This window comes from Zeugodacus cucurbitae, chromosome 2, assembly GCF_028554725.1.
Source record: "Zeugodacus cucurbitae isolate PBARC_wt_2022May chromosome 2, idZeuCucr1.2, whole genome shotgun sequence".
Classification (NCBI taxonomy): domain Eukaryota; kingdom Metazoa; phylum Arthropoda; class Insecta; order Diptera; family Tephritidae; genus Zeugodacus; species Zeugodacus cucurbitae.
This window is the reverse complement of record NC_071667.1, coordinates 50,816,668-50,838,795: the sequence shown is the minus strand read 5'-3', so window position 1 is coordinate 50,838,795 and position 22,128 is coordinate 50,816,668. Positions and strand designations below refer to the sequence as shown.

Here is a 22,128-nt window from a genome sequence, read left to right as displayed (position 1 = left end):
TTTATTTATTTTAATTTTATAGCGAAAATACCGAAGAACGTTGTGTCTGGGAATTCGTGTTTATATGTGAGAGTAAAAATAGATATATTCTGCCAGAGAAGAGATGGAATTTCTTATATACATATGAATTTATGGCAATCGGAATTGGCGACTGGCAGTAACGGACAACGATTAAAATTAAATAAATAAAATTGTAAAAAAAAAATTAAATGTAATTAAAAGTAATAAAACAAATATTCAAATCCGAAAAATCGACATAACGGTTTATTTTTTTTTTGCGGTTAGGTGAAAATGATTTTGGTGTGTTTCGTACCCAGATCGAAAAAAGGATTATGCCTCAAATACCTTGTGATCGTTGTTTTGAGAATCTATCAACAGGGCAAATATTGTCAAAAAGTACATTCTAAATATCAGCATTATTGTAAACTTCATGTGAATGACATTCCCAAATGAAATATTCACACATTTGTGTTTTTCGTATCATGAGTTTCACAGGAGACGAACAAGTATCAATATTAATAACTTTTTTAATATTAACTAAGATCTACGTATATTAATAAGTTCTTTGCCTATATGAAACGATGGAAGGTGATTCTAAAGGCTTCACGAGTATTTTGGTGTTTTTAAAGTGTAAGAAGCTGCTATAAAGGTAGCAGCGAATCTATTGCTTAGAGGCGTAGCATTCTTCAGTGAAGTGGCGATTCATTCTGGTACTAAAGCGACAATACTAGCTATGTGTCTATCCTCACTTTCAGGCGATACCAGGAAAAAGCATGGCTGATGAATAATGAAAGCTAGGAACGTCAGTCTACAGTAAAATGGGAAGAAGTAGGAGCACTACATATCCTCTTGGGATTTTCTACTGGACAGTTAGGCTACAGCTGAACTGGGCAAGCGCTGGTCAATCGCAAGATCTTTCTGACCTAAGGAAAATCTTAAGATGTCTTGGCAGGTCATCGTCTTTAGTAATATTTCCATAGTTATGGCGGTCATTGTCCCATTCAAAATCATATAGTGTGCTAGCTACAGAAGTTGGCTGGAAGAAGTCGGGGTCAAATCTTCTCAACACTTCCTTATAGAGACTAAAATGCCTTGGAGTGCTGACATTGTAGCATAGGTTCATGGCGCTTTGTCGAGTTTAAGTATTAAATTAGAGGGATTTCCTGACTTCACAAAGGAATGTCATTAAAAAAGTGTGTTTCTCTTCTGGTGGGGAATACCCTAAGGTCTATTAACAAAACACAGTTGAAGTCTTTAGTGAAAATCTTGATATAATTAATAACGGTTTTTCTCGAGGTGGAAAATGCAAGTCGGGCCAGAACTGAAAATTGTTATGTGGATAATTTATAATTTTTGCTTATTTTTAATTTTAGACTAGGACTGAATCGCCCTAGAATTTTAAGAAAATTACTATTCAATGAAATGAAATCTTTCTTGTCCAATTCGTAATAGTCTTCAAATATTTGGGTTGATGAAAAATATTGTTCGAAAAAGTGACAAAAATGGTACAAAACCGAATTATTTTCCAAATTGCTGGACGGAAATAACTCCTCAGTTAAAACGGCGCGTGTGCAATAAAAAAAACTACTAAATAGCTAAAAAGCTAGCTTACTAGCGAAACGCAATTAAAACCGGTTTTAACTAAAAATATTTACTATATTGCAAACAAAAAAATAAAACAAATTTGCATTGAATGAAACCGAGGATCAAAAGTAAAAGCAAATAGTAAATTAAAACGAAAATGTAGCGTTTGATTACGTTCGACGTCAGTAGATGCCAATCAGAATGCCAAGGCGTTCAGGCTAGTTATTTTTAACGAATTTATGCCACACACACACGCCTACTTGTATTCAAATGTAAACTTAAACGTATTCAAATAAATCTGTACGGCCATATTAATTTCGATAGCCACAAAGCTCACGACGTTGCAGCGATTTGTAGCGATTAAGCCTTTGTGGGCCAACGCTTAAGGCATTTCGTGCCAATTTGTGCGATATTGACTATTGATTAAATGCACCGCATGTCGCTCTAAATATGGCAATTCATCGTAATAATCAATGGAAAATGTATAATAAAAAACAACAACGCACTTACTGTGACCCATAATGGCACACTTAACTGATAGTTGAATTCCGCATAATGTAATTTGTAAAATACTTACATACATGTACATATTTTTAAATTGAGTGCGATTCGATTAGTCATACAAGGTAGTTGAATAGTACATAGAAACTGGCATCGGTTCGCTAGACCTTGCATAGTGGCGAATCGAACAAGCAACTGGTATAAATGCAGTCGACTGGTACATAGTATATTGAATAAATAGTTGATACCAGTTAAAGAAGTGGCGAAACAAACAATTAATTCCATACTCTCATTTCCTAAGGTTGACTGCGTTTTTTTATTTTTACTTAAAAGTTTTTCTAATGATATAATGGTTAGTAAAGATTTTAAATAAATCATCCGAAAAAGTTCATATAGATTAAGAGGTCATCCCATGTGACGGCCTGTTTTTTTATGGAATTTTTAGAATGTTTTTTCTACGACCAGTTAATCGATAAACGCTTAAGTTTATTATCATTTATTAACATATATTTCGACAGTATAAATATAAATTTTAAGCTGAAAATATTGTGTTGAACATGCGTTACAGCGTTCTGAACACCCCCGCCTCGAAAAAAATGGCTTGCATTTCCCCAAGGATTCCTTCTGATTGGCTTATCGGAAACAATTAGCGGCGTTTCGATCTGAAAGCTTAAATGCATGGAATGGACTATTACTAAATGAATGAATGAATATGTATAATATTTGAATTTTGGTAGACTTTTTTGTTTGTTTTTTTTTTTTTTATATATAAAAAATTAAAATTTTAAGAATTTTTTATTGATAATAGTCTGTTCCATGCGTTTACATGTGCTGAGGGTACCTTACCAATTTCAAGTGATTCGGTCAAGCCGTTTTGAGGATTCAATGGAGGTAAATTTGAAAAACGCGTTCAAAGTTTTCAGCTGCCGACACATCTGATGTATCTTTAAAACGACTTCGAATTTTTAAAAATCACTTCACGACATTTGGGATGACCCCCTTAAGACTCCCCAATTAGAATTTCATTATCCCATCGAATTTTTACCACATTACACTCGCAAAAGCATTAACAAAGGAAAGGACTAACTTAGTATACATAGATCGAAGCTGAAGCCGGAGCTTTTCGTGAAGTTTCCACTCTCTAGATGGGGTTGAGATCAAACTAATAAACATTGTAATATTTTAGAAACAAATTATTAATTACAAACTTGCTTTAATGAAATTTGCGGAGTGTGTTAGTGTTTGGAAACCAAAAATAGTCTTTAAGATGTGCTATAATTAAAATATTATTTTATAAATTTTAACATTTTATCTATGAATATTGTCTCTTACTCAAAATTGATTCACTGATAGTAATGCTTCGCAAATTGTTCCAACCGAAACTTGGCAAGAGAAGATAACTCGCGTTTAAAAAGCTAATGAGCAATTCAACAATTTCGATCAGAACGATGGCGAAATTTCAATAGAAATGAAAAGGTTATCAACATTGAACAAAAAATATGTTAAATGAAACAAAAAACGAAAATACCAAAGAAAGTAGAACCCACAAAGTTCCTTTACTAAAGGAATTAATTTATGGTGGTGTGCGGTTCTGAAGCATTTAATGAAATAATTTCTTAGTATTCGACTCAAATATTGATAAGTAGAAGACTGATCTCTGTTAAAATCACTGCAAAAGAATGATTTATGACACTTCTAGTTCAGCAACTTTTAATACGAAATGAAGTCTGTGTTTTGAATCAGTGAACCTAAGGGGCTAAGACAGTATAGGATTTTTTTGATTGACTTAAAGTAGAGTTTTGGGGTCCTAAAAACATAAAACAATTGGTATATAGTAAAAAAAACTACAAACCACAACAGCTCTGGTAATCACTTCAAAACATATAAAAATGTTAACAATACTTTATGAAGTTAAATAACATTACACAGATATGTATATACAGCAAATCGGCAAAACAAAATGTTTAAAACATTAAAATACATTCACACACACGCTTACAGGCGCGCCACCGCAATTGCGAGCGGAAATTTGCGCAAAATAAATAATTGTTCAAATTCAAATAAACAACAAAAAGGTCATAAAAATCAGTAAAGCTAACAGCAAACAGCAGCTGACAGCGTCATTAAGCATTCAAGCAGATAAAAACAAAAACAACAAATACTAAGAAAACAACATAAAATAGAAGAAAAATGACGGCAGTGATACCCACCCACAATTAACCGGTTGGTTGGAAAGTGAGTGCGTCACACCAACAACAACAAAAACAATGCGCTAAAATAAAAGATGCGGCAACGGCATAGACAATGGCTGAGCGCTTATAATTCAGACTAAAATTGGAAATGCAGCTTGAACGAGACGAAAAAAGTGGGAGTATTTAAATATATATTTTCTGCAAATACATGTATGAATAAATGAAAAAAAAAATAAACGAAGGCATAAAAATTAAATTCAAATCTAAAAAGGCGTCATAAAGCGGAATTTTTACTTAAACGATTCCACTGTGGAACTGCAATTGCGGTTGAAAATGGTTTGAGGCAGCGAAACTGTGCGCTCTGCAAGGTCGTTTTTACGTTGTGACTACTAGCAATCGCCTACTTTGCGTCTAATACATAGTAAATACTTATATGGATGTATGTAAATATGTATGTATTGTATATAAACTTGTAGCGGCTGTGTTCATTCATTTGTTCGACACGTCGATCTGCCACAAAAATTCCACTAATTAACCCGTACAATTTATTTGCGGTGATCAACAGCTGTTTGAGAAAGGAAGTACATAGCATATAAGTACATACATATACTCTTGATGGTTTATATACAAATGCATTTATGTTGATATGTATGTATTCGCAAATACGAAATCTCAGCTTAGGCAGGTTTTACTCGCATGTTTGAGTTTTATTGCCCGAATTTTTTTAAATAGTCAACGAGTTTAAATTAGATTGATGGATTGTATAGCCACAGTGTTTTTGTTAGAGTTGAGCATTACCACTGCCAAAGGACCAGGATCAATTTGTATACAATATATTGTTGGAAACTTAAGATGGGACATCGCTTTGATGGATAATACTAAGGCCTGTAACGTTGCCACAACTTTCTTTATTGAAAAAAGTTATATAAAGTCATAAGTCGGGTTCCAAGTTTTTAGAATTTAGGAAACAATTATTGTCAAATAAAAAATACGGATACTTCCTTCTAGAGGATAATGTCGTAAAAAAAAATTTACTTAATTCTAAACTGTAGACTAAAGACTAATGTCTACAGTTTAGAATTAAGTAAATTTTTTTTTACGACATTATCCTCTAGAAGGAAGTATCAAGAAACATTGCAGGTAAGGAGATCATCGCCTGAATCTACACTGACCGATCAAAAAAAATGTTTTATGACAGCACAGAAGGGAAGTGTTCCCTGACCAATTATAGTAAACATTTCCTTTTCTTCCTGGTACGCGTATCCTCCAAGCCAAAGAACAAGACATATATATAATCTCTGAAGATCTGCTGAACATTGAGGGAAAAATTACTATACAACTCAAAAAAGCTCGGTGGAAGAACATGCATTCTTCAAACGGGGTTCTTACACAAAGGAATATCAATAGACAGCAAAAAATAAACTTTTCAAGGTTATTACAAATAGATTAACTAACCCTTCAAAGCAAAGCTGATTTTAAAACAAGTACAGAGGAACTGCTAAATACATATGTCAATGAGAACATCAAATTTAGGTTTTGAATCTCAGATAGTACTCAATTAAAAAAAAAACATTTTTTATTACACGGAACTAAAAAAAAAAACAAATTCCAATAAGTAAATAAGACAAATTAAGTATTCCCTACACTCTGATAAGGCATAACATGATCAACTATCTGTAGAATTTTTTTTTTCACCAGAAACTGACATTCTTGTTTCTATCAGTTCACCTTTCTATGCCTTATTATTCGTTCAGAAAGAAAAAACAATCGATGAAATAATGGAAATCATCGAGCCCGACCATCATACATTGCTAAAAATACCATTTGGAACCATCACAATTGGGTTTGCTACAAGCTCGATGCAGCTAATTGGAGTTACACGAGTTAACACAAAAATCCTTATGGACTAGATGGCTACTGGCGCTGACAAGTGGTTGAGCCATGTCAAGAAAATGATAGTTGTAGAATCGCGGTGAGTCGACGTAAATATTGGCCAAGACAGGATTGACGGTCAGGAAGGCTTTGCCTTGTGTTTGGTGGGATCGGACGAATCGTACGGACAATGTCAGACTACACATATCGATGATGACTTACTAGAAACTCCGAGGGAGGATCTTATGCATCCACCTTATATTTGGACCTAGCAACAGGTGATTACTAGCTGTTGCTTTCTATGGCGAATGATTTTGCTGGTGAAAAATTTGGTTGGTTTGTAAATAGGGAGTGTTCCAGTTTTATGCCCAGTTTAAGACAAGGGTTTCTATGAAAGTGACATTATGATAATATCTTGCATGTTTTACTGAAATCAGATCATTCTAACTATGCTTATTTAGCATACAATTTGTTGCAATAATAATGAATTTATTTTTACTAGACCTAATATAATTGATAATACATCTTATAAATGGTTCCTAAGAACAATTAATGTACCGACTACTGAAGTTAGGCTTAGTGTTCGAAACTAACAATTTGAAAGTAATCGCCCCAATTCCCGTTGTCGTTATCGTTTTAAAACGACTTAAGAACGCCTATTTGGCATTCCTGTTTTCGTTAACGACATTTATCGAAAATAAATTGAGATTCCCCAATTTGAAACGACTATAGAAACGACATAGAAACAGTCGTTTTTTGTCGTTGCTATCATTGTGAGCGTCATAGAAGTAAAGATGAAAATTCCAAATCGGAAACAGTTTGAAATTTTAATTTCTGAAATGGAAAAATATCCTGCATATGCCAAAGACTTTAGAAAAGGGATAAATCCTTTAAATTTCGATTTTTTGGGAGGGATATTTTTTTCTCAAAAAAAAAAAATAAAAAATAAATCCATTCCACCGCCATCTCTCGTCGGAAATTGTTGGCATTAATAAAATTGCATTTTTATATCTAAGAATATATTTAAGATATGAAAGATCTTAAAATTCAAAACGAAGAAAAAAATAGTACTCCAACAAGAGGAGGAGTTAATGAACAGATACCCATGTCTCCTTTGGCTGGACCACTAGTTAGAGTAGTCGGATTAGCCAGAAGCAAGGAGCATGAGACTCTGGAAGTATAACATATTTTAGAAAAAAGTTTGGAGGACGCAGATGTCACCACTACTTCTTTTAAAAAATCAAATAAAGATGGAAGACTAACATTGTTGTACTTAAGTACAATAATTACAGTGATAACGTTGTTTAGAGTCAATATAGAATAGCATAAAATCCATTAAGGACTGCTTTAAAAATGTGTCTCGTTGCATAAGAAAGAAATTTTTATAGTGGAAAAGAGCTCCTTAAAGTATACTATATAAAATATGTAGACAAATTTCGATAACTTTTCTTAGGCGTTACGATATACTTCAAGAATACCAATTTAGGAACGAAACGACGATAAGAACGACAACGACTTAGAAACGACTATTAAAACGACAACGACAACGGGAATAGGGCCGAATATTTGATAGAGAACGCAATACTTTCGCATAAGAGTATACCTTTGCATTGAGCTATTTGTCAGATTTAGTAAATCTGTGACTACTACAATGTGTTATACTTATCAAACATAATTACATATGTACATACGAACGATTACGCGAGTTGAACAAGTGTATGAACTCGTATTATGTACGAGCACTTGTTTATGAAAATTGAATTGTATGATGACCGTGCATGGTCATGCTATTTTTAGTTGACGAGGTTTAATCAGTAAATTGACAAACCGAAATAAAAGCGTATTTGCATTCGCATGCTCGCATTGGCATGCGTATGACAATAAGGAAAATAAAAGGCACCAAAATGTAAATCTCAGATATGACGGCACGGCTGGCTGACTGACTGGCGGTTGATGGCAATAGCTCCAATCTGCTTGAACTCTCACTCGGCATTTTTCTTGCTTTTTCCGCGTCAAACAGCGCCACATTGCCCGATAAAGTAGGGAGAAAAAAAGCAAGATTGGTGGCGAAATTTATGCATGAGCCAATGATTTGCGAAGGCAAAAGTTGAAGAATGCGAGACACAGGAAGGCAATTTTGTACTAAAAATAACACATTGATTGCACGGTTTATTTATAAAACAACAAAGGCACATTTAATCAGTATGCGTTTTAGTGCGGCAGACACGCGCAGTGAAGAGTGTGAAATTGACGATTTCGGGAAACAGCTTTAAAGCACTTACAAATGTGGAATGGGTCGTAAAGACAAAACTTTAAAATGGCGCTTTAAAATTCGCTTCCAGCGTATGACACAAATTAGAAAGCATTTAAATGCGCAACCAAACAACAACAATGACTCGTCCCTCACGTGAGCGCCGATTGCATTATAACAGCTCACATGATGACGCTTTACAACACCGCCGCCGAACTCGAAATAGCAGACTAATTGCATTTTATACTCGCCACTTTTGAGCCATAAAATCGCTTTGCCAACCTCGACCTCGCCCAGTGTCTCGCGCTTATTGCGCATAATAAATATATTTTTTATAGCGGTGTTAATGCGCTTTAAATCGCGCATAGTTAATTCACGATTAACGGTGCAAAAGATTAGCTGCCGTGTGTGGGAACACTTTGCAAAGCAATTTTGTTGAAACATCAAGGGAAAAGAGAGTGCAATGGTTTAATGCAAATTAAAATAATATAAATTAAGCAGTTCGAATTTTTTTTTAGATCTATAACTAGCCTAACCCCTTTAATAGGTTTTTCAAGAACTCAAAAAGGATGATTACCATTTTAATTAACTCTTAAATTAATTGTAACCGAGCATTGCCTCAAATTAGACAAATAACACATTTTTAATGAGATCAGCATTACTAATTGTATAATTACATACATAATGGGGAAAACATTATCTATTCTATCGAGAAAAAGGAGTGATCGGGACAAAAGGTGGGGTATATAAAAATCACTTGGTATATTAATTAGTTTTTAATTTTCGAAACGTGCGTTGATTTCGAGCTATTTTCTACGAAAAGCCACAAAAAAATAATGTTATAACCTTATCTAATTTTGTTTAAATATAATGGAAGGTTTCAAATTTTGGGGATTTTCTTAAAAAAAGTCCAAATATCAGGCTTGACAAAAATTAAATATTACCATTTTTACTTACATTAAAGAGGACAGGCTTTTACTACAACTGGACAATTTTTTTTTAAATATTTTTAAAAGAGATCAAATAATTTTGTTTTTAATTTCTAACATAATTGTATTGAACCTTTTTAGGGTACAAAAGTATTTTTTCCACGCCCACGTCGTTTTCGACGTCCATTAGTTCCCCCTTTTGAACTTGAGACTGCAATGCTTGGATGCTCGAGCGACCGGTCGTAAGAACAAGATGAATAAACCCAAAACAACTATCAACGAAAACTGAAACATTCCAAAAGGCAACGAAACTGGCAATGGAAAGAACCGACAAACCCTGATGTAGTGGCCACTAAGGAGGCAGTGGAAGAGGAAACCATCAGAAAACCAGGAGCGGCGGTGCCAAAAGGAGACAGTTCCTATGACGGCTAACGTGAGAGAGTATTCTTCGTGGAACATGCCAAGGAAGATGAGCTTAACTCTACTAGCGAGAATACGCGACACCACAAACAACGCCTGCTACTATAGCTATTACTTCGTCAATATTCGAAATTTGTTTCCTCTCGTTAGTAAACGCACAACATACTATATTTTCAGTGAATCGAAACAGAAATAGATTTTTTGAAAATTTAAATAAATTATAAGCAATTATTTAGCAATAAGTAAAGATTTTTGGCGCCGTATTTTTACAAAATTTATATCTAGGTAATCGGAACAGATATACGGGTCTACGTAGCCGGAAAGGTTCCTTATTTTTATCCATCCAAATGCTGTCAACTCGATAGTATTACTCAACTTATTTTGGGGAATCATTTCTGCAGCTACAATTGGTTAGGATAAAAAAGGCTGACCTTCGCGAAAAGGTTCCGCGATGGATCCCACTAAATGTGTCAGTTGGATGTGATGCTAGAAGACTTCTAGGTATGGATCATAAATAAGACCCTTACGTATCGCCTTAGCGCTTTGAGCCTTTCACAAATTTTATAAGGCTGCTAATATATAATCCGGCAAGTTCGCATATTTCGCCTAAGTATGGCTATGTATCGCCAAAATATGCCGCAGTCTTGCGAACGCTGGACAGTGCAACAGGAAGTGACGTGTATTTCTACCTTGCCTTCCTCCTATTCCGCAGTGTCCGGTGAGTGCTCCCATCATTAAGGCAATGTGAACCTTTTTAAATGTGCGCAGTTCCGCCGACGTCTCGCGCTCCACTTTGGGCCAAAATGATCTCGCAACCGAACTGGTTTTAGTTGTTAATCAGCGCTTACCAGGCTCGAGAGAGGTCCAGTGATCCAGTGCTAGAGCACACGAGGACATCGGAGCCCCGAGTCGTTCCCACCATGGTGAAAGCAAAGCAACAAACTTAACAGCCCTGCTTAAATACTGGCAATAAAATAACAAAAAAAAAAAGAAACTTACATAACCATCATCCATCAATTCGATGTTTAATAATAACTTATTAGAAAACCTAAAAAGTTCTGAGTGAATTTTCCGTCACAAAAAGCTTATGTTCATTGACTTCAAAGTCAATGAATAATCCATTAAGAAAATTTTCGCCAACAGAAAAAGAGCAAACAACTAAGAGATTGCATTAGCAAATTAATGTCGATAATTTCAGTAATTTTCAATTTCTTGACCCACTCATGGTCAAGTCTGGCGATACAAAGCTTAATATTTGCATTTAAGCATAATATGTATATACAGACATACATACATACATACATATATGGAAAAGTATACAACTTTGAAGGGAGGCAGTATTAACTATACATTATATAGATCCTTGTATGTATAAATATGTATATTTCATGTAATAAATTTGTTTCGAACTGAAAGTGAATGTGATTGATGTGTGGCATATGGTCGGTCACTGCTGCCACATATGACGTTCATAAATGAAATTGACAAAACACACTTTGGTTCTCAAGGGCATCACACAAGCACACAAAAAGGTTCACGGCTTAAAAAGGAAAACGAGAAAAGCAAAAAAGGTGAGTTAATTTTCAAATTTGCGTTGGCAGGTGAATAGCCGCTAAAAATATTTATTTTTAATATTCATAATTTCGCCTTTACTTTGAAATTAGATACATTGCTAATGTATTCAAATATGCAAATTAAGTAATTTTTTTGGCATATTTTCGGCAAAATTTTTATTTACTATATTTTTCGGGCATGTGCCGGAAAACCGCTGAGTCATTCACATATTTTTTCTTTTTCCTTTTTTAAGTGAGCTTTTCGTGCGCGTTGGCTACGCATTCCACTTTAATGTCAACGCTAAATTTAAATGCGTTTTTCCTCATTATTTTCTCACAGTTTTATTAATAGCCGCCACATCTAGAAAATACCAGTCTAAATTTAGCATTTTTAATCAACCAATAATTGTACAAATTACTGCATGCTTACTCATCTTTGACGCTATTATGTTTTTGTTGTTGTTGGTATTTTTTCTCATCGGAACTCGCTGGTAAACTGTGGGAGGCGACAAACCACAACCGAAACATTAGCTGTTACCCCATGCAAACTGCAGCAACAACAATTTGTATTATCAACAAATGCGCTATTGTTGTTTGTGTTGTTGTTCACTGTGAACTTCGTGGACATCGCGACCATCACCAGGGACACATTATATACGAGTACACATATACAAACACACACGCACACACACACATACCGCCCAGCGGTAAATTAACCTTCGCACTGATTCTAATTGTGATTTGTGGGTGAATGCGAATGGCAATCGGCGTCTGGTGGCATGGCATGGCGTATAGCGAAATTGTCTCGTTTCACTTAAAAGCCTACCTTGGGGAAACGACTCGAGAAATAAACAGCAACAAATTGTTGAAATTATTGTTACATAACACAGTGCCAACAAGATTCTACATGGCAACGAGAATGCGACAAATCGTAGATCCACTAAACGACAAATAAAATGATTAACAAATACATACATACATACTTGGATGTGTGTCAAAAAAGAGGCGAAAACTAAAGAACTGCAGTTGAAAGCTGCCCTGTAGGAAAAAGCTCAGATTTTGAAGGGAGTTGGCTCATATTTGGAAAATGACTATGTTGTTGTTGTTGTAGCGGTTACCTAAACCTGCCTGAACCGGTAAGCCTAAATTAATTGTCATCCAAGTTATCTAATGAGAGGCCCAGGAAATAAGTTATTTCGACCGGTTCGGAACAAAGGAAAAGGTGTGTTAGATGGGTGGGGTTTTGGGGACATGCAAAGAGGTGGTTAGTGCCATACTGCGACTCTTTGCATGCAGTACATATATTGAATATGTCGGAGTTCAGTCTGGATAAGTAGGAGTTTAACCTGCTACAATATCTAGAACGACGTTGGGCGAGGGTTCCTCTAGTTACTCGCGATGCAACTCGAGCTCTGTGTCTGCAGCGGGTGGTGTTGAATCTCCAAGTACGCCACTTCAACGAATGTATAACAACAGAAACTGTTTAGATAGCATTTCATTATGTTCACAGGTAGCATACGGGTCTCATTATGTAGGAACTCCACCGGAGACATCAAGAGGCAATATTTTGCCAAGGCTGAATCTTCCCCAGGCGACCCTATAGGACTGCGTAGTTTATGACCAGCCGACCGATAGCCTCAACAACGACAGGCTAACCAGTGTAACACCCAAAATTTTGGGTTTATTGACAGTCGAAATTTTGATACCATCGATAGAAATGTTCAGGTCTAGACTGTACATCTTCGCCCAGTTGGTGAATAAGGTCGAAGTGGATTTGGTAGGGGAAAGTAGTAGGCTCCTAGCAGTAAGTAAGCGAGTAATGTCGAGGAGATAGCCGTTCACTTTCGAATACATGTCACCGATTCCATTGTCCGACGTCATTATCGTACAATCAACGGCGTCAGAGGTGACTAAGACTTCCTCTGGTGGTTGAGAGTTTCGAGATATAGCGGTTAAATAGCAGGGGGATAGGACACCACCCTGTGGGATCTCTTTTTTGAGTCTTCATTGTGTAGATGTTTGAAACATTACGCATGATTGACGAATGCCTGGAGAAAGCGAAGAATTTTCAATGTCTTCTAGTAGCGTTGTATTAAAAGGCCGTTATAAGAATTTTAGTTTTCCAATTTAGTTATAATTTATCGTGTAGCTTATGAAATTTCATATTTTTTCTAAATTTCAGTGATACAACTACTATTCATTTAAAAAAATACATTATATTACCGTCTAGAGGGTTGGGCTGGCCACCCACTAAAAAGACGGCTGACCTATAACAAAATTAAGATTGATTTTATTATAGATGATATTGTGCCCTTAAAACAAACAATGAAATGTCAAGTGTATGTAGCTTTTCTTCAATTTCAGCTTTTCTCTATAAATCTCTGTTTTGTGACCGACCGCTGTCCTTTTTCGTTCAATTTAGACAGAATGAAATACAGTATACTCTCGAAAAGTAAATTCTCATGCACCTCGAAAAAGTAAATTTTTTAATTTTCTTTTCAGAGAGTGTGATGAAAAATTCGAAACGAAGCAAGCAGCATTTTTTACGATGTTGCAAAAAAAACACTTACTCTCTTGTTTATCGCGTCTTTTTAAAACGATGCAAATCAGGTGTCAGACTTTTTGAATTGTCGTACAAAAATGGCCAGACAATATATTGCAAAAGAAAAAAAACAAAAGAATATTCAAAATTTTTTCTCTTTATAGTAAATACATATGTATGTATGTAAATGTAAATATGTTTTTCATGTAAATCAATATGTTTTATTGAAGCAAATAAATGAATGAATTTTTTAAGTTTAAAAATGGATTTAATATTATAAAAACAGATAATTTATGTACAGTATAAACTCGGTAACCGCAACCCTCGATACACGCAACTCCTCGATTCATGCAACACTATAAAACATAGAATTGTAACCTTTATAAGTGCAACTACTCAAAAATATTGTCCTCAATAACTGCAACTTTACATCTAAATATGTTTTGCTTCAGTTCTTTTTTTGTCGGTTTCTTCTTATGGCATTTTTTTTGTTATATATTCAATATATTTTGTTATATATTCGTTGCTCTGTCGACTTTACTGTTTTTGTGTGTGTGTTAAGAGCAATTGTCAACAAATGACTTTCATTATCAGTTTACTTTGCAACGCGCCAGTAGTGTTTTATGTGTAAAAGTCATGGTGGTCACAAAAAAATTAATAAAACTAACAATTAAAGAAAAAACTGAAATTTTGGATAAACTAGAAAGTGGTGTATCGACAAAAGCTCTTTGTATTGATTATAAAGTTCACAAGTCGACAATAACGAGAATAAAGAAGAAAAAAGCTTGTATACTTAAATATGCCACAAATATGGAAGCTGGGCCAGGAAAACGGCAAACCTTAAAATCTTTTGAATACCCAAGAATGGAAAAGGCTCTCTACAAGTGGTTTTTGAAACAAAGGAGTGAAAATGTGCGTATATCCGTCGGTATCGTCAAAGCAAAAGCTCGCAAGCTTTATGAGAAAATAAAAGAAAAGACAGGATGTTTTCATGCAAGTAATGGTTGGGTATCTAACTTCAAAAAGCGATATGGCCTCCGCCACATAAAAAAGAAGATTTCCCCTTTCCAATAAGACAGCGTCTGTCGACCCATTTGTAATACGTTTTAGAATTAAAATCAAGGAGCTTGATCTTTCTGCAGAACAAATTTATTATGCCGACGAGTCCGGATTGTTTTTCAGGCAGATACCAGATAAAACGTTGGTGAGCTTCAAAGAATCTGCTCCTGGTCGGAAAGTTAGTAAGGAAAGAATAACATTTCTCGCAAGTTAAGCTCTTTATCATTGGAAAAGCAAAAAACCCTAGAGCATTCAAAAATTTTCAAAAAATGCCCGTTGTCTACAAGGCTAACAAGAACTCTTGGATGACTTATTTGTTTTTCGAAGACTAGTTTCATCATACGTTTGTTCCTGATGTGAGAAATACGAAATGTATTGAATTTTTGTTTAAAATTGATGTGTATTTTTTTGGATTGTTATAGGAACGCGAATTTCTAGAATCAAAGGGACTTCCCAAAAAAGCCCTATTGGTCTTGGATAACTCCCCGTGTCATCCTAAAGACAATGAGATGAAAAGTGATGATGAAATGATATCCGTTATGTGTCTTCCACCTAACTGTACCGCGATTCTCCAACCAAAGCACCAAAATGTTATTAACTTAACAAAAGTCTATTACAAAAAAAGTCTTTTGGAGCATTTAATAGGGAATAAAACCCGATATGTTTAAAAAATACAATTTTTAATAAAAAAAATAAGCTTTCTATATCATAAAACGATTTTCATTTGTCATATTTCTTGTTATATATTTTTCCTCGCTGGGTGCAACAAACTCAATAAGTACAACTACCTAGATTTCTATTAGTTGCGATTACCGAGTTCGTACTGTATATATTTGGAAAAGTAAATTATTCGATAAAGTAAATTACCCAAAATACCAATCGATTTACTTTTCGAGAGTATACTGTATATAGCTGAATCCTTTCATTTTCCATTAGGGTTCTTCTACGTACTTGCATATTTGTATGTCATGTTTGCATATTCAATTTAAATGCAAATTTCGCCCAGTTTGTCACTTGTGTTAGTTGCAAATTCACGAACAATCTGCTCATTCACTAATGAACTCGCAATTGTTGGAAAAATACATGCAACAAAAAAGTAAATAAATAATAGTAATAGTAGAAAATAAAACAATAGATATGAACAAAAAATTGCCATGATAATGAATGAAAATTTGCGAATGTTGCAAATAATGGATACAATGGCGAAAAGTTAGGGAAAATTGTTGCGCCTACTACACACACACACTACATATTATATTTGTAGAGGAAGTGAATAGATTGAAGCATGGGATAATTTGATGTTTAATTGCAAAACAATAAATGTATGTATGAAATGCTATCAGTAGAGAAATTATAAAATTTCATTATAATAAAACGCATTGTTATGAAATGTATGGTTAACAAGAGATACAAAATATTTACGGAAAGTTGCAACAAAAATAACATCAACATATTTGTTTGATATATATTTCAAACTGACGTAAATATGTACAGCAGGTTAAAATAGTTTGTATATTTTTTAACAAAACGCCGTAGAAAATCTTATTTGCAAATTCATTTTACATGTGTAAATATGTATACCCTACTTTCAAATCGAACCTATACCTATACAAATGAATATATTTTTAGATTATTGCAAAATTGTTTACAAAGCATTTGTAGAGGCCAGTGTAATCGATATTTCAATATTGTCAACCTTTGATCTACCTCAGATAGTGTAGTGACTCATAGCGATTCCGTGTTTGTTTAGTGACTCACTAATTATTTACCTTTTTAAAACAGAAGGTATGCCTACTTGTATATAATTTAGTTATAATTTGTAACTATTAATAACAAAAATGTTTTAAAATATACAACTAGTTATACATTATTTGAAGATTTGTTACAAAATAAATATTTGAATCTGTTACGAAAATAATCTATGTAAATAGAGTGACAGGCAGGCTGATATGACGTGTATGACAACAATGTTATAATACATATTGTTTAAATAAAAAAAAAAAAAAATTTAATAGCTACAGGTAAATTAATCCTAATCTGTTTAACTTAAATACCGGTGTTGCCCTCAAAAACGCTGGGTCACTGTTTGTTGTTGCATCCGCATGCAGAGTGCCTTTGCCAGCTTGATGTGTGTTCCAATTCCATTTCGGCGTTTGTTATTTTGCCGCATATCGCCACAAGTCGACAAGCCCTCTTGCGAAACCAGAGGAACTCTTCCCCCATTACATATTTACATGCATGTGCGGCAGTAAACGCCAATGAAAGCAACAAAAACACATGCCGGCACTTTTGCTTTATTGACTACCCAACGCTTTCGAGGGCGCAGCACACAGAACGCGGAAACATGGAAACAGCACAAATATGAAAATGCGAAACTTCCGTAGCCTGATAGGCTTGTTTATACAATAATTTTAAGCGCATCGATTTTTCATTTTACAAATGTTATTAGATTAAAGTATTTCATATAGACTTCTTAATACAAAAAATCACCTACCTGTTCCAAGTGGCTTTTGTGAACGATAGCTGCTAGCAACAAGAGAATGCAACTGCACTGACGTTTGCGGCGTTCGTACAAAATCGATTGAAATCTAATTAGAACAGCTGCTGCCTTTGAAGAATCTCAGTTTAATTAGAAATTGATTTTCCGCCTTCCAGCAACAACGACGATGCAAAGAAGAATTCACACAGCTGTTATATTTATAAGTTTGTGTATTTGCTACAATGTTGCACTTAGCAATAACTTATAGGGGGTTCTTTCAACACGTTTATTGTTCAAAAACGCCGAAACTTACATATAAAAGCATATGCGAAAACACACATAAAACAGAGACGAGTAGCAGAGAATGATTCGCGTCTTCCGTGGTCGTGACCTGGCCTTTATTTGATGTTATTTTTTGTTTGCACTTTTAGTTATCGTTCACAATGTTTGCTTCCGTTTTAACTCAACCAATTTTCGGTAAAATAACTTTTCCACAATGCGTAATCTTTAGTGCACAGTTTAACGATATTATTGAACCAATTCCGTCAAATTTCGCACGTAAAAAACTATTTTAAAAACTGATGAATAAAATTCGCAGCAAACAACCGAACGTATAACCACAAAAGTGTTCCAAATTCTCACAATGTTTTATTGCTTTGTCGTGTTTCGCTTTGCACTGTTTCGGTTGTCAGCGCATAGCGTTGCCACTATATTGTTGTTACATGCCAGATAATCACGTTTTAGCAACACTGAATTTATTCTTTTTTTTGGTGTTGCTTTGATGAATAAGTATTTGTAGTTCGGTTTACTTTAAAAATATAAAATAAATTTTCATATAACTTCTGATTTATTAAACAATGATAGATATTTAGCTAATTCGTTTCGTTTGTGTTATTTAAAACAGATTAAATACTAAATTCTTTGGCGTATATGATTATTCGGATATGTTCATATGTATTGAACGAAACGAACGTAAAATTTTCAATTTTAAAATTATAAATTTATCTATACCATATTAGATATAAAGAGGAAATATTTGTATGTATGCTTGTAATGAATAAACTCAAAAACTACTGTGCCGAATTCTTTCACCATTAGAAAGCTACATTCACCTATATATAACATAGACTATATTTATTGCTATAATCTCAACTTTCTGGAAACAGTTCCCAGGTGAGGGTAACAAAAAGACTCAGTGATGGACAATCTTAATCTGAAACTGAAAATCGTCTTGCAAGTCATTCTCTTCGCATCGCAATCGCGTGCCAGAAAGTCGTGGAACGAACGCTCGCACCTGCTTGCTGAACAAAATTTCAAAACCTATAACTTATAACTTTTGATATGTTTGTTTAACCCATGCGAAGCCATAGCGGTCTGCTAGTATTTAATAATTTTTTTATATTGCGAAGGGTATTTTGCAATTTAATTTATATTGGTTTCTATTGGTATATAAACTTAACTTACTTCACAGTCGAAGGGTCTGTAGCTAGTGTTGTTAAATTAACTTAAATTAACGAATTTTCCAATATTTGAAATTATTAACATCCTCTCAAAGCTGAACATAAACCATTTCCTTTGCTTGGAACTCAATATGTTCTATTTCCATATCATTCCTATAGAAATGTGAAATGAAATTTGAAATATGCGTTTATTTCCAATTAGATTTGATGCACTCAAGATTTTTATAAAATAAAAATTATTTGAGTAAAGGTAAAGTTCTTATTTATAACGAAGGCAAGTTACAAAAAATCATCAAAATAAAGCGTTTGGTAAACGTTTGAAAATATGAAATTTAGTGAAAGTTTGTGAAACTGCAAGTTGATTTTAGTGTGAGCAACCGAAAACTAGTGGCTCTCCTGGACAGACATAAAGCAAAACAATGTACTTGGATGAGCCTTAAAGATCTCCTTTTAGAATACTCTTTTTAAGGAAGAATTGCAATTTGAAGAACATTTGTTCCCAGGATCAATTGCCCTTTCTTTACATATTAGGTAGTAAATAATATAGGACGGAGTTCAGTTGTTAGCTAACAAAACAAGATGTCTTCTACGGTTGCTTTCTGGAAAGTATTAAATGGTTTTCCATGAATTTGTGTTTAACATTTACGTCGAGGAATATTGTTAAAAAATTATTTTGGTACTTCATTTTCGCTATATGAAATGTCCTCTCTAGATTAAAGAAAAATCAGTAATCCTCTTAGTTTCTAAAACCGTTGATTTTTTTGGCCGAAAAAACTACTTTGCTTAAAAAAGCAACAACATTTCATTTGAAAAATTGCACAACATTTTCTCTTTGCTCGCCTAGTTGGCCATGACTTTTTCATACAAGGTAAATATTTCTCAAGTAGCTAAAAAAAGTTTTCGAGAAAATTTGAAATTTATTTCCATTCAGCAGCGAGTGAAGCAAGAACAAAAGTACGGCATTTTTTAGAGCGAAGATGGTGCGCAGCATTTTTTCACAACGTTATAATTACGCGAAAATACGCGTTAACGAGGCCTTGGATGGTAAGCGAGACCAGAAAAAATAATTAGTGTACGCAATATTTAATTCGTCAACACAATCCCGCAGATGTCTTTCGACGCATACCGATTTTTCCGAAAATCGCGAAGCTACCGAAGTTGAAGCGCACCTACTACATTGCGACACCGAAGCCGATGGCCGAGAAGAAGAACAAGTTGAAGCCGAAGCACAAGAAATTGCTGCCTTCCTCCGAGTGGTAAGTTATATTGTGTGAACGCATGCGCAACGACGCAAGTGATTGTTTTCATAAAACTTTTAATTTTTACACTTTTCCACAAATAATTTTGTACTTCATTAAAATGGAAAAAACAACACTTCAAAGGTATGACAGTGATTTCATACCGATGACAACGCGCTATGAACTGGAAATAATTTTGGATACACCGCTTATGGAGCGTCATTCGGGACACAACTCGAAAGGCACCTTCAGTCATGTCTATTGGAAGTCAGCCGACGCGGAGGAGTCACAAGCAAATGCACAGCTTACAGCAGCGGGCAACGCCAGCAACGCTGAGTCAACGGGCAAAATGCAAGGGGTCGGTGACAAATCGCCGTCGATTTCACAACCGGTGGCAGCAGCAACAATAACATCCGGCAATGCGCTTTCAGCTACAAACGGTACAACACAGCTGGCACATGGTTACAGTTTGAAAAAGGAGCCAAGCGAACAAGCCGCGCCGAAATTGCCTGATACGCCCAAAAGCTTGGCGGCCACAAGGGAATCGCACGATTTCGAGTTTGCTGTGCCGGAGCTGAGTAAGCGCCGCCGCAACAAGCATCTCGAGAAGAGTTACGAATGTGAGCAATGCCACAAGAAGTTCGATCGTCCCTGGGTGCTTCATGGACACATGCGACTGCATACAGGCGAGAAACCGTTCGTGTGCCCGGTGGAGTCGTGTCAAAAGCGCTTCGCAGATCGGTGAGTAATCAATATATGTGGACATAGGTACATACTTATTTAATTCTGATATAATATCACTGTCCTTACAGCTCTAATTTGCGCGCTCATCAACGCACCAAAGGCCATCACAACTGGAGCTATCAGTGCCCGCAGTGTACGAAGGCCTTCAGTCAGGAGAATTACTTGAGTCGCCATAGCCTGGAGGCTTGTCGTAAATTTTTAGCCTCGCATAGAAACGGTTAGGTGCAGCCACTAATGAATTTCGTAAATTGTTGCCAAAGAGTATTATTTGTGTTTATATTGAATTCTTTGTATAGTATGTAGATACATACATATATAATAGAGATATATGGATATTTTGTGAATTTTTTATGCATTTCGTTGAAATATAATAAATAAATTGGATTTCAAAAATATGCGACGCATTGAAACTTTTTCTAAACAGCAACAGTGTTAAGAAAAATTGTTTTAAGAATCTAATTATAACTTAACCTAAAAACACAAGTATTTAAAGTAACAACTCAGCATTTATTAACGTCGATGAACCAATACTTAAAATCAATTAACAGAAGAAGTAGTCGAACCTAACCTAAAACTGAAATATTTTAGAGATTAAAGTTTTCCAACCAGAACAAGTATTCAAAATATCGAAAAAGGGCACGAAATTCAGTACATTTCTTGAAATCCAAATGATTAGACCCATAAAAATTTTGTGTTATTAATGGCATTAAACTTAGGTCTCTTAAAATTTTTCGAATAACGTGAAAATCAATTATTTGAATATCCTGTTTGTAAATGTTCAAATATAGACATATGTATTTGGAGTAGGAACCGCTTACGCGATTATAGTCGGATCCACCAGAGCGCGCTCTCATCTCTCTGTTTTGCAATTTGGCCCCATTTGGAGATTCCAAGTGCTGCCAGGTCACTTTCCAACGGTGTGAAAGACGTCCTCTTCGGCGCTTTTTTTTATTAGATTTGCTTTTCGAGCTATCGAAGGCAGCTTTGAAATCGATATAATTTAATTTTTGAATATTATTTCATGCAAATGTTGGTCGCGCAGCTAAACATGCTCCATTCACTTAGTACAGTTTTGGTATATTTCAACAATTCGGTCGGTATCTCATGAATAAATCGCTCATTTACATGAATAGTGTCATAACTTAAAAAACACGATTTTTAAGTTGAGTATGCAGAAATTTGGGCAATGTCATCGTCCATATTGTATAAAACTTCTATGCTGATAGGTAGAAAAATAAACCGTGAAATAATAATATGTCGTTATTAAATTGAATTTATAATAACAACACTTCCCAGTTGTGCCA

The 22,128-nt window shown here is 34.8% G+C and overlaps 3 protein-coding genes across 4 annotated transcripts in view; 1 reads left to right on the top strand and 2 right to left on the bottom strand.

Annotated features, from left to right (window-relative positions):
- The window catches only part of LOC114804752 (serine/threonine-protein kinase OSR1), a 54,703-nt gene extending 37,123 nt beyond the window's left edge, over nt 1–17,580 (bottom strand). Inside the window, exon 1 of the transcript XR_008470143.1 lies at nt 17,398–17,580. The gene's annotated coding sequence lies outside the window, so the exon portion shown is untranslated. The remainder of the gene's footprint in view (nt 1–17,397) is intronic.
- LOC105218624 (E3 ubiquitin-protein ligase RNF181 homolog) overlaps nt 1–17,587 on the bottom strand; it is a 59,318-nt gene extending 41,731 nt beyond the window's left edge. The window contains exon 1 of the mRNA XM_029044452.2: nt 17,398–17,587. The gene's annotated coding sequence lies outside the window, so the exon portion shown is untranslated. The remainder of the gene's footprint in view (nt 1–17,397) is intronic.
- A 1,581-nt stretch (nt 17,588–19,168) lies between these two features.
- On the top strand, nt 19,169–21,458 carry Scrt1_1 (zinc finger protein SNAI1). 2 transcript variants are annotated; one of them, XM_054226219.1, is made up of 5 exons: nt 19,169–19,710; nt 19,777–19,886; nt 19,951–20,098; nt 20,225–20,821; nt 20,893–21,458. In XM_054226219.1, the coding sequence occupies exons 2-5, from the start codon at nt 19,820–19,822 to the stop codon at nt 21,044–21,046; spliced, it is 966 nt and encodes a 321-aa protein (XP_054082194.1). In that variant the 5' UTR covers nt 19,169–19,710; nt 19,777–19,819; the 3' UTR covers nt 21,047–21,458. The 2 variants fall into 2 exon arrangements, with proteins under 2 accessions (XP_054082194.1, XP_011192641.1); XM_011194339.3 differs by having other exon boundaries at nt 19,774–19,886.
- The last annotated feature ends 670 nt before the right edge of the window (nt 21,459–22,128 follow it).